Source organism: Mustelus asterias, chromosome 28, assembly GCF_964213995.1.
Source record: "Mustelus asterias chromosome 28, sMusAst1.hap1.1, whole genome shotgun sequence".
Lineage (NCBI taxonomy): Eukaryota > Metazoa > Chordata > Chondrichthyes > Carcharhiniformes > Triakidae > Mustelus > Mustelus asterias.
Genome location: NC_135828.1, coordinates 5,551,971 through 5,564,774, shown reverse-complemented (window position 1 = coordinate 5,564,774; position 12,804 = coordinate 5,551,971). Strand labels below are relative to the sequence as shown.

General features: G+C 45.6%; 1 protein-coding gene across 2 annotated transcripts in view; it reads right to left on the bottom strand.

Annotated features, from left to right (window-relative positions):
- Positions 1 to 12,804, bottom strand: part of unc5b (unc-5 netrin receptor B) — a 275,167-nt gene that overhangs the window by 20,769 nt on the left and 241,594 nt on the right. For both annotated transcript variants that reach the window (XM_078199370.1, XM_078199371.1), the window contains one exon: positions 6,881 to 6,968. In XM_078199370.1, the coding sequence (XP_078055496.1) occupies positions 6,881 to 6,968 (88 nt within the window). The remainder of the gene's footprint in view (positions 1 to 6,880; positions 6,969 to 12,804) is intronic.

Genomic DNA, 12,804 nt, shown 5'->3' with positions numbered 1-12,804 from the left:
GCCTCTCTCTCTATCGCTCTTTGTGGAGTAGCGTAGCCCTTTCGAGGGGGGCGGGGGGGGGGGAGGAGGTGGATGTTTCCCGAGGGCGATCCGGCTGGCAGCTGGTCCAATCGGCAGGAGGGCACGGACCATGGGTCAAAGGGGGACTCGCGGAAGGAGCTCAGGAGTCGAGTAGCACAGTCGCATTGTAATTCAGTCTGACCATGTCATATATTTATAATTCTTGATTTGGCAAAAAAACGATTGTTGATTCAAACCACATCGAGTTACCCATGATCTATTACACTTTGCCTCTCTCTCTCTTTGCCTCTCTATCTCTCTCTTTGCCTCTTTCTCTCTCACTTTGTCTCTCTCTCTCTCACTTTGTCTCTCTCTCTCTCATCTCTTTCTTTCCCTCTCCCTCTTTCTCTCTCTCACTTTGTCTCTCTCTCTCATCTCTTTCTTTACCTTTCTCTCTCTCTCTCCATCTCTCTTTCTTTCCCTCCCCCTCTCCCTTTACATCTTTCTTTGCCTATCTCTTTCTACCTCTCTCCCTCTCTCTTTTTTAAGATGCTCCTTAAAACCTACTTCTGTGGCCAAGTCTTTCTCAATATTTTCTACGGGGCCTAATGTCAAATTTTGCCTGATAATGGTCCTTTGAAATGCCTTGGAATGTGTCACTATATGTGAGGTGCTATATAAATGCAAATTGTAGTTGTTGGCACAGGTGTGTGACATTTAGGCACTAGTAATAAGCTTGTGCTTGTAAAAGCTGCATTGTTTCACTGTGCTCGGAACAGAATCTTCGGATGGACAGAGTGATGTGGGAAGGGAGCACAGTCACAAGTATTTGAGGGAAAACTCAACATTTCAAGGCTTCTTCCATTTCTCAGGATGTGACAGATAGATCTCCACTAAACCCTATTATCAAGGACAACGGGAGGAAGATACAGAGTTTCTGATTGGTGAAGAAAATTTAGTTAATCTTTACGCTACGGTTTACACTCCTCCATTAGCAAATGAAAAACCTTATCCAAAGAATCATAGAATCCCTACAGTGCAGAAGGAGGCCATTCGGCCCATTGAGTCTGCACCGACCACAATCCCACTCAGGCCCCATTCCCGTAACCCCACATATTTACCCTGTTAATCCCCTGACACTAAGGGGCAATTTAGCACGGCCAATCAACCTAACCCACACATCTTTGGAGTGTGGGAGGAAACTGGAGCACCCGGAGGAAACCCACGCAGACATGGAGAGAAGGTGCAAACTTCACACAGACAGTGACCCGAGGCCGGGGATTGAGGGCGGGGATTGAAGCCGGGTCCCTGGCGCTGTGAGGCAGCAGTGCTAACCACTGTGCCACCGTGCCACCCGGAGAGACTTTTAATGTATCCTGAATCAGTGGGTTTGATGGTGAAAACCTTCCAAACCTGTGGCCATCTAGAAGGTAGTCATGATGTGGAGATGCCGGCGTTGGACTGGGGTAAACACAGTAAGAAGTCTCACAACACCAGGTTAAAGTCCAACAGGTTTATTTGGTAGCAAATACCATAAGCTTTCGGAGCACAGCTCCTTCGTCAGATGGAGTGGATATCTATTCTCAAACAGGGCACAGACAGCCTCCACCCACATTGTCTGTACATTTAAGACCTGGCTGGCTGTAGAGATTTGCATTCTAATCAGTATTCTGTAATTTGATTTCTGTGTCTGTGCCCTGTTTGAGAACAGATATCCACTCCATCTGACGAAGGAGCTGTGCTCCGAAAGCTTATGGTATTTGCTACCAAATAAACCTGTTGGACTTTAACCTGGTATTGTGAAACTTCTTACTGTGCCATCTAGAAGGACAAGGGCAGCAGACACATGGAACCAGACGCAAGTTGCCCTCCAAGTTACACACCCTGACCCAGAATTTTATTGCCGTTCCCTCCAACTGGTCATCAAGTTATCATATTTTAGCTTGAAATGTACCTGTACAGACACTTTCAGAGTGACTGTCCAAACTAGCTGAATAAATCTAAAAAAGGCAAGAATTGCTTTCGACAAACTGGCATTCTTGGAACAACATGTTGTGTCAAAATGCTGGAACTCCCTCCCTAACAGCACAGTGGGTGTACCTACACCAGGTGGACTGCAGCGGTTCAAGAAGGCGGCTCACCACCACACTCCCAAGGTAATTGAGGACACATCATAAATGCTGGCCTTGCCAGAAACACCCATATCGCAAGAATGAATGAAGAGAAAATCGCGGTTAATTGATACCTCCTCAACTGACCAAGGTATCAGGTCAGCAGTCATCACATATTTAGAATTATAGAATCATCATACACTCCAGAGAAAAAAAGTCCTAGTCTATCCAGCCTCTCCTTACAACTCAAACCATCAAGTCCTGGTAGCATCCTAGTAAACCGTTTTTGCACTCTTTCTAGTTTAATAAATCCTTTCTATAATAGGGTGACCAGAATGCGACACTGTCAGAGGTGCTGCCTCTCAGAGGAGTAAAGAGTTGTAATTTAGTCTGACCTTGTGTATATATTCTTTTTCTTTTGGCAATGAAGCCTATTATTTATTCAAGCCACATTGAATCGATCTTTTATACTTTGCCTTTATCTATCTCTTTCACTTTGCCTCTCTCTTTGCCTCTCATCCACCAACTCTTGAATGTAACAGGTCCCAGAGCATGGAATAATTGTGAGAAAGAGCAGGAGAACTCTCCCAATTGTCCTGACCAAAACTTATTCTTCAATCAGCATGACCCGACAAAACAGATAATCTGCTCATTATCACACTGTTGATTGTGGGATCTTGCTGTGCGCAGAGAGGCTGCTATGTTCCCTATATTACAACAGTAACAATATTTTGGAGAGGCGATGGCCTAGTGGTATTATCGCTAGACTATTAATCCAAACACTCAGCTAATGTTCTGGGGACTCGGGTTCGAATCCCGCCACGGCAGATGGTGGAATTTGAGCACTGCTGCTTCACAGCGCCGGGGACCTGGGTTTGATTCCCGGCTTGGGTCACTGTCTGTGCGGAGTTTGCACGTTCTTCCCGTGTCTGCGTACATTCCCTCCGGGTGCTCCGGTTTCCTCTCACAGTCCGAAAGACGTGCAGGTTAGGTGCATTGGCCGGGCTAAATTCTTCCTCAGTGACCCGAACAGGCGCCGGAGTGTGACGATTGGGGGATTTTCACAGTAACTTCATTGCAATGTTAATGTAAGCCTACTTGTCACACTAATAAACAAACAATAAAAAATATCTGGAATTAAGAATCTGCTGATGACCATGAAACCATTGTCGATTGTTGGAAAAACCCACCTGGGTTCACTAATGTCCTTTAGGGAAGGAAATCTGTCGTCCTTACCTGGTCTGGCCTATATGTGACTCCAGAGCCCCAGCAATGTGGTTGACTCTCAACTGCCCTCAGGCAACTAGGGATGGGCAATGAATGCTGGCCCAGCCAGCGACGCCCATGTCCCATGAATGAATTTTTTAAAATCCAAAGGGACTTACTTCAGTGACTGTGAGAATTGCTTTGGGAAATCCTTAAGCCATGAAAGGTGCTGTATTATCTTTTTTTACGACGAGATCTCATTTCATAACCACCAGGCCTTCCACTTCTGGAGGAAGAGATTACTGATCTAAATCTCAGACAGTGTGCTGTGATTTAACCTGCCACAATATGCTGTGTTCTGATGATGAGCAGGTAAAAATACCTTGGGGATTATTCTGCGCGTTAATAGATTCTCTGCCCTATTTCTGCCAAGTAAGGCATTAGAACTTGCAGTGGAATAATTCCTTTTTGCATTTCACTGGGTGGTCGCTGCTTGTCTAAGAGTTATCAGAGGCATGTTCGAGCAATTCCCCCTTGTTAGTGCATACTCCTGCCAAGTGCTGAATAAAGGTGCAATCAGAGCCGGTATGAAAATTGCGGAGCATCCAGCTATTCCTCTTCCCACCCTCGCAAAACATTCCTGGCTAAGAATACTGTGCCTTTTGTTCTCATTGAGGAAGACAGGGAGGGGTCCCTAAGTGCAAGAAACAAAAAAACTTATCCCTCTGAAGAATCTACAGGCTAAGGAAAATTATTCTGGTTTATTCAAGAAACGATGTACACGGAGGTGCAGGTGAGGCCAAGAGGTTGGAAGTCACTAAAGAAATCTGATAGTTGTTTTGTTTCCGTTACAAGATCGTTTCGGGCTCCCAGAACTTTTGTGGAGTAAGTTTTAATTGTTAGCACCCCTGGAATTTCACCTGGGTCCCAAATAGTACTCTGAGACCTGCACCCAATCTTTCTTTTATTCATTTGTGGGACATGGGTGTCGCTGGCTAGGCCAGCATTTATTGCCCAGCCCTAGTTGCCCCTTGAGAAGGTGGCGGTGAGCTGCCTTCTTGAATCGCTGCAGTTCATGCGCTGTGGGTTGACCCACAATGCCGTTAGGGAGGGAATTCCAGGATTTTGACCCAGTGACTGCTGATGTGGGCTTCTGACATGGAAGGATCCGTGATAGGTGCAGGATTCACCCCTATACATCTGCATTATACTGAACAGTGGAACAAAAATTGTTGTTGATGTTGTTAATTAGACAAAAGATTTAATCTCTCTCTCACTTCTTTTTATAGATTAATTATTAGGTAAGTTGCAAAGTAAATTGACTATTTGGTTAGAATGGGGGAGTGACTATTGAAGGGGAAATATTGACAATTATTATCGTGAGCAGAAATTTCGAAAGTAATAATGTCACACAGTTATGTTGTCACGAACCGCTTGTTCACTATTTTCTCTCCGTTAATTTTAACAGAAACATCCAAGGCAGAATATTTTCAATCTCTTGAGATGTGCAGCTGACAACTGGAACTCAAAAAATAGATACATTATGAAAGACGAGATAAACTACCGTTTGAACCTCAGGCAGGTGAAACTGTCATAGAGATGACACACATCGAGTAGGATTGAACAAACACCTGATGTATCATGGTAATGTTTTTAAGGAAGGAAAATTATTAACGCTGGTTTTTAGCTTTCTTACAGGGATGTGAGGATCCAGCGTTGGCATGGGGAGTGTGTACACTGACTCTTCGACAGAGCATCCTACCTAAGCCGACCCCTGTCCTATCCCCGTAACCCCATGCATTTACCCTAACCTACATATCTTGCCACACGAAGGGGCAATTTACCATGGCCAATCCACCTAACCTGCATATCTTTGGACACTAAGGGGCAATTTAGCATGGCCAATCCACCTAAACTGCATATCTTTGGACACTAAGGGGCAATTTAGCATGGCCAATCCACCTAAACTGCATATCTTTGGACACTAAGGGGCAATTTAGCATGGCCAATCCACCTAATCTGCATATCTTTGGACACTAAGGGGCAATTTAGCATGGCCAATCCACCTAAACTGCATATCTTTGGACACTAAGAGGCAATTTAGCATGGCCAATCCACCTAAACTGCATATCTTTGGACACTAAGGGGCAATTTAGCATGGCCAATCCACCTAAACTGCATATCTTTGGACATTAAGGGGCAATTTAGCATGGCCAATCCACCTAACCTGCATATCTTTGGACACTAAGGGGCAATTTAGCATGACCAATCCACCTGAACTGCATATCTTTGGACACTAAGGGGCAATTTAGCATGGCCAATCCACCTAACCTGCATATCTTTGGACACTAAGGGGCAATTTAGCATGGCCAATCCACCTAACCTGCATATCTTTGGACACTAAGGGGCAATTTAGCATGACCAATCCACCTGAACTGCATATCTTTGGACACTAAGGGGCAATTTAGCATGGCCAATCCACCTAAACTGCATATCTTTGGACATTAAGGGGCAATTTAGCATGGCCAATCCACCTAACCTGCATATCTTTGGACACTAAGGGGCAATTTAGCATGGCCAATCTACCTAACCTGCATATCTTTGGACACTAAGGGGCAATTTAGCATGGCCAATCCACTTAACCCGCATATCTTTGGACACTAAGGGGCAATTTAGCATGGCCAATCCACCTAAACTGCACATCTTTGGACTGTGTGAGGAAACCGGAGCCCCCGGAGGAAACCCACGCAGACACGGGGAGAACTCTGCACAGTCACCCGAGGCCAGAATTGAACCCGGCTCCCTGGCGCTGTGAGGCAGCAGTGCCTCCCCACTGTGTCACCATGGCATGCAAAACCATCAGTCCAAAGTCACTTTTCCCTCCCCAGGACGCTACACTCAGCCGGAGGAATTCCACGCAGACACGGGGAGAAGGTGCAGACTCCACACATTGAGTAACATTACTCCCAGGTACCATAGCATTTCATCAACTGCTCGCGATAGTAAAACAATTAGGTTTTCTCAATATCTGAACTGTTCTTGGAGACAGCGACTCTCTGACAAGATTTCTTCGAAAGAATTATGAATGCAGATTCCCATTGCTCACTGAGTATACTGTGATTCATCCTGACAAACTTTGTAATAGTTCTAAAACATGACTAACGTTTGCAATCCAATTGTGCTGTAAAGACAGACCCGTTTATAGCAATTACCTGATACCCATCACTAAGACAGAGAATTATAATTTCTCCACACTCTGCACTTCCGGTATAAATTAACCGGAAGGGAGATTAATGTTTGAATTTGAAAAGATGACTTTATGAGCTGTGCTAAATGGTTTTGAACTTTGGATTGGTAAAGTTCATTATGAATGTTCCCTTGTCCACCATTTTCACTGCTGTATTTTATTTCTAGTTCTGAACTGCACATTACTGTGAAGCTCTGGTTAAATGAAATAGGCCCCACAAGCTCTGAAAGCGGCAGAAGACTGAGATCGCAGCTGGGCCATTTATCGGCACCATGTAAGCGTGGCATAGATTCACGTTGGGAATTGTGGTACTTACAATGTATTTTCCCTCTTGTTTATTATCAGGTACATTTCGTAGAACTTGCCCTGCGGAATTGCACCCTGCGGTACCAACAAGCTGACACCTGTTTGGAACAAGAAAGGAAAGAGAAGTTAACACGCATTGGTAAACATTCCAGCGCACAGTGCAAGTGGACAGCACTCCAGCTCTTGGAGCCAAGTGCTTGTGGGTTCAAGTCCTACTTCAGGTACTCGAGCACATGACCCAGGCTGACACTGGGGAGGCGATGGCCCAGTGGTATTATCGCTAGAGTATTCATCCAGAAACTCAGCTAATGTTCTGGAGACCTGGGTTCGAATCCCGCCACAGCAGATGGTGGAATTTGAACTCAACAAGCTAGAATCCACTGATGATCATGAAATGACGGCACAATGGTTAGCACTGCTGCCTCACAGTGCCAGGGATCCGGGTTCGATTCCTGGCTTGGGTTACCAGTTTGCATGTTCTCCTCGTGTCTGCGTGGGTTTCTTCCAGGAGCTCCGGTTTTCCTCCCACAGTCCAAAGATGTGCGGGATTGGCCATGCTAAATTGTCTCTTAGTTTCAGGGGGTCTAGCAGGGAAACACGTAGGGTTACGGGGATAGGGCCTGGTAGGACTCTGGTTGGTGCAGACTCGATGGGCTGAATGGCCTCCTTTTGCACTGTAGGGATTCTATGATTCTATGAAACCATTGTCAGAAAAACCCATCTGGTTCACGAATGTCCCTTAGGGAAGGAAATCTGCTGTCCTTACCCGGTCTGGCCTACGCGTGACTCCAGAGCCACAGCAATGCAGTTGACTCTCAACTGTCTTCGGGGAACTAGGGACGGGCAATAAATGCTGGCCCAGCCAGTGACGCCCATGTCCCATGAATTTTAAAAACTCCCAGCGCAGCACTGAGGGAGTGCTGCACTACCTTTCAGGTGAGATGTTAAACTGAGGCCCCATCTTCCCTCTTAAATGCATGTGAGAATCCCACAGCCTTGCTTTGGACAATAATTATCCCTCAAAAATTACCTGGGTAGTTCGTTTCACCGTTGCTTGCGGGAGCTTGCTGTGCACAAAATGGTTCCTAAGTTACAACAGCGCACTTCAACATTACGTTGGCTGAAAAGTGCTTTGAGTCATCCTAAGGTCATGAAAGACACTATTTAAATGCAAGACGTTTCAAAATGCACTTTAAGTATTCTTGACTCAATGATATTTTCCCTCCCTCTGTCACGGCTATGTGAAAGGGAATGTGGGACTCAAGGCGTTCGACAGATAAGAGGCAGACAAATTCGATACGGATGGAACAGTTCTCAATATTAAGTTAATAAATGGGTGGAATATTTGCATGGGCTGTATATACTCATGGGGCGGCATGGTAGCACTGCTGCTTCACAGCTCCAGGGACCTGGGTTCGAATCCCGGCTCGGGTTGCTGTCTGTGTGGAGTTTGCACATTCTCCCCGTGTCTGCGTGGGTTTCCTCTGGGTGCTCCGGTTTCCTCCCACAGTCCAAAGATGTGTGGGCTAGGTTGATTGGCCATTCTAAATTGCCCCTTAGTGTCCCGGGATGCATAGGTTAGAGGGGTTAGTGGGTAAATATGTAGGGATATGTGGATAGGGCCTGGGTGGGATTGTGGTTGGTGCAGACTCGATGGGCCGAATGGCCTCTTTCTGCACTGTAGGATTCTATGATTCTACAACAGTGCCTTTGAGAGTCATTATTGCTTAAGAGATCCCAGCAGTTTTCTGCAGAGTTTTGTAAAAATATGCATCAAACTGCTGAGGAGGTTCTTAATCTCAAGTAATCTTGACATTTTGAGATTGGTTAATGCCAAGAGTAATGGAAGCTCTTTTGACAGTATTACAGAAATGGGGAGATTCGGTTTCCATTAATGGAATTGTCAGGTGACATTTATCAGAACTATAAATTTCACATCTCGTGTTATTGTTGGCATTTGCTGCTGTGGGGTTTGTTTTAATATACAAAGATGTTAGCACAGGAACTGAAGATTGCATCTCACTCAGCACGGAGAAACAGGAAATTATAATGAAGTGGAAAATAAAAATGTTGGTGTACACGGGAACGCCATTGATCTTGGATCCGAGCCAGTTGGTTGTCACCTCTTGTCTGAAGGAGTAGGTAGGAGATATTGGCCTGGGCGCTATATAAATGAAGGGGAACAACCTATTGATCTGATGTTAAAAGTTTGAAATTTGCTTATTAGTGTCATAAGTAGGCTTCCATTAACACTGCAATGCATTGACCCGAACAGGCGCTGGAGTGTGGCGACTAGGGGAATTTCACAGTAACTTCATTGCAGTGTTGATGTAAGCCTTACTCGTGACTAATAAATAAACTTTACTTTAGTTACTGTGAAAATGCAAATCCCCTAGTCGTCACACTCCGGGCACCTGTTCGGGTACACTGCGGGAGAATTTAGCACGGCCAATGCACCTAACCAGCACGTCTTTTGGACTGTGAAAGGAAACCCCACGCAGACGCGTGGAGAATGTGCAGACTCCGCACAGTCACCCAAGCCAGGAATCGAACCTGGGTCCCTGGCACTGTGAGGCAGCAGTGCTAACCATTGTGCCACCGTGGGTGTTGCTGGGAGGTTTGGAGTGAACAAAATGCTGTAGTCACACTGAGGTAGTTCCTCAGCCTGCCCCCGGTATATCAGCAGCTGTCTGCGACCCCGCGTTTACTGACAGCCTTGAGCCAGGCATTCTTAAATGGAAGGATCGTGTTACTGTAGAACATCACTTTGCTCGATCTATCAGTAAGATTTCAGTCACGCACGAAAGCCTAGCCGCCCTTTCCCAGGCACAGACCAGTAAAACACACCTGAATTGCTTCTGTCAGGCGTGACTTGATTGTGACTGACAGGAATTCCCAAGAGCAAGGCTAATCAACACTTAAAGCGGGAAAGCAGGCTCTAACAACAGCTTTGTCCTCCGATAGGTAGGTAGGTTACTTGGCCAGACTGTGTTTGTTCCTCTGCTGCAGAGGTTAATGCTGAGATGATAAGACTTACTGTCCAAGGACCAGAACTCCCACATTGGGCCTTACTTAGACTTTGAGGCCTGTTTTGTTTGAAATGGGGTGGGAAAGAGCATAAGTACATTTGGGTTCTAAAACATGCCTGGGATAAACAGATGCTCTGTTACCAACTTGGTTCAGTGTGTCCAACTCCCCATTGTGAAATCAGTAGGTTGTAAAGAAATGTTTGCATTTATATAGCCCCTATTTGCTCTGAGCAGCTTCCAAGCACTTTTGAGGTGTAATCACTGCTGTAACGGAGGGAAACGTGACAACCAACTTGTGCACAGCAAGCTCCCATAAACGACTAAGAAAATTGACACACAATCTGCTTTAGTGACGCACTGAAGGATAAATATTTACCAAGAGACTGGGGAAAATGATCCAGTTCTTACAATGATGCCATTAGAATTCTTCCATCCATCTATAAGGGGAACTCAGTTTGAGGTTTCATTTGAAAAATGGTACCTCCGACAGTGCAGCACTCCTTCAGTGATGGGAATGTCAACCTTGGTTATGGGCTTAATTCCCTGGAGCGGGGCTTGACAACGCCACCTTCTGACCTTGGACAACATTCCAACCTCAACGGCCACCAAATTATCTGCTATTCTTGTGCGTAAAATGGCTGCCCATTCGCTGAATTAAGAGTGAATTCGCAATGTGGGAAGGGCTTCCGATAGTGCCAGAAAGAGAACAGTATAAAGACCAGTCATAACAACTTGCCCATTGTCTTTGAAGGTGGGGTCATATTAGATGGACAATGGGAGTTACAGGATGGTAATCGACATGCGCACATACCAATTAGGAGAAGGAGGAGTAGGCTATTCTGCCCCTTGAACCTTTCTTACAAGCCTCCATTATTCCTTCTTGCATACCTTGTCCTATAGTGTAGGCACTGTTCGGAGGCCTATAAACTACTCCCACAAGTAACTTCCTCCCTTTGCTCTTTCTTATCTCTACCCACAGTGATTCCACATCCTGATCTTTAGAACTAAAATCACCTCTCATTGTTGAACCAATGTTACTCTTACTGAACAGAGCTACCCCGCCAACTTTTCCTGCCTTCCTCCCTGCTGAAATTTCAAGTGCCCTTGAATATTGAGATCCCAGTCTTGGTCACCATGAAGCCACGTCTCTCTAATGGTTATCAAGATCATACAGATCTATTTTTATTTGAGCTGACAATTCCTCTATTTGTTATGAATGTGGCAGGCACTAGGAGCCGTCAGTTTGGTATTTTCACTACTTTTGCAAACCCCGGCCTTATCTGCTGGTGTATTTTTAAGGTTGTACACTCTGTCCCTTCCTGCTGTGGTCTGATTACCATTACCCACGTTGCCACCTTGCTCTCTTGCCTTGCCCTTTCCCTTCAATTTGCCGCATCGTCCCTCACATGATTTCTCACCCCAGTATTTATTTAGAGCCCTCTTTGCTGCCCACTCTAATCCAATTGCAGCCGATTCAATGCGTTTATAATCAAATCATACCGAGTGAACTTTCTTATCGAGGAAGTACACCAAAAGATTGGGCGATAAACTTGACTGGATTTCAGTGGAAATTGGGCAGTGCTTGTAAGTGCCCAAGGTGAATTTGTAGGTTAACGTGCTTAGCATGACACCTCACTTTGAGATATTTTTAGACAAGTTTTAACACGTTTGCTCAAAGTGCAGAAAGGAGTTTAATGTGGGAACATTAAACAGCATCACCAACAAGGAAATCTATCTCCATAGGCCTGGAATCAGTCCAAGGATACACTTTTATCTTAAGATTCAGACAATCTGGGGCGGCACGGTGGCACAGTGGTTAGCACTGCTGCCTCACAACTCCAGGGACCCGGGTTCGATTCCCAGCCTTGGGTCACTGTCTGTGTGGAGTTTGCAGGTTCTCCCCGTGTCTGCGTGGGTTTCCTCCGGGTGCTCCGGTTTCTCCCCACACTCCAAAGATGTACAGGTACCAGCCTCCCATCCATTGACTCTGTCTACACTTCCCGCTGCCTTGGCAAAGCAGCCAGCATAATTAAGGAACCCACGCACCCCAGACATTCTCTCTTCCACCTTCTTCCTTCGGGAAAAAGATACAAAAGTCTGAGGTCGCGTACCAACCGACTCAAGAACATCTTCCCTGCTGCTGTCAGACTTTTGAATGGACCTACCTTGCATTAAGTTGATCTTTCTCTAAACTCTAGCTATGACTGTAACGCTACATTCTGCATTCTCTCGTTTCCTTCTCTATGAATGGTATGCTCTGTCTGTATAGCGCGCAAGAAACAATACTTTTCACTGTATACCAATGCATGTGACAATAATAAACCAAATCAAATCAAATCAGATTGGGTAGATTGGCCATGCTAAATTGGCTCTTAGTGTCTCAAGATATATAGGTTAGGGGGATCAGTGGGGTGAATATGTGGGGTTACGGGGATAGGGCCTGAGTGGGATGCTCTGTTGGAGGGTCAGCGCAGACGCAATGGGCCGAATGGCCTCCTTCTGCACTGTTTGGATTCTAGGACTCAATGCCTGAATTCCTTTCCCTAGCCTCATGACAGCGTGTGACTGCCGCTACCCTGAGGGAGATCAGGGTTCACAGGTCAGGGGTTAAAGTATTGAATTTTTTGGGACTTGTTTCGATTTGGGACTGGATCACAGAGGTGTATTACCAGCACTGAGCCTCTACACTGACCCCTGGATGTTCAAACAAAGGAGTGCAACAGCAAAAAGCTTCTTGGGGAAGCTAGGATTAGGGATGGTTCTGAACCTTGGGACATGTGACACAGATAGGAGGGGAGTGTTTGGAAACAAGAGGCGATGCAAGACAAAAATACCTGGAAAGCAAGCACAGGGAAGACCCAAGATAACATGGATGGAGACTATCAGAATGTGGACTGGCCGCTCT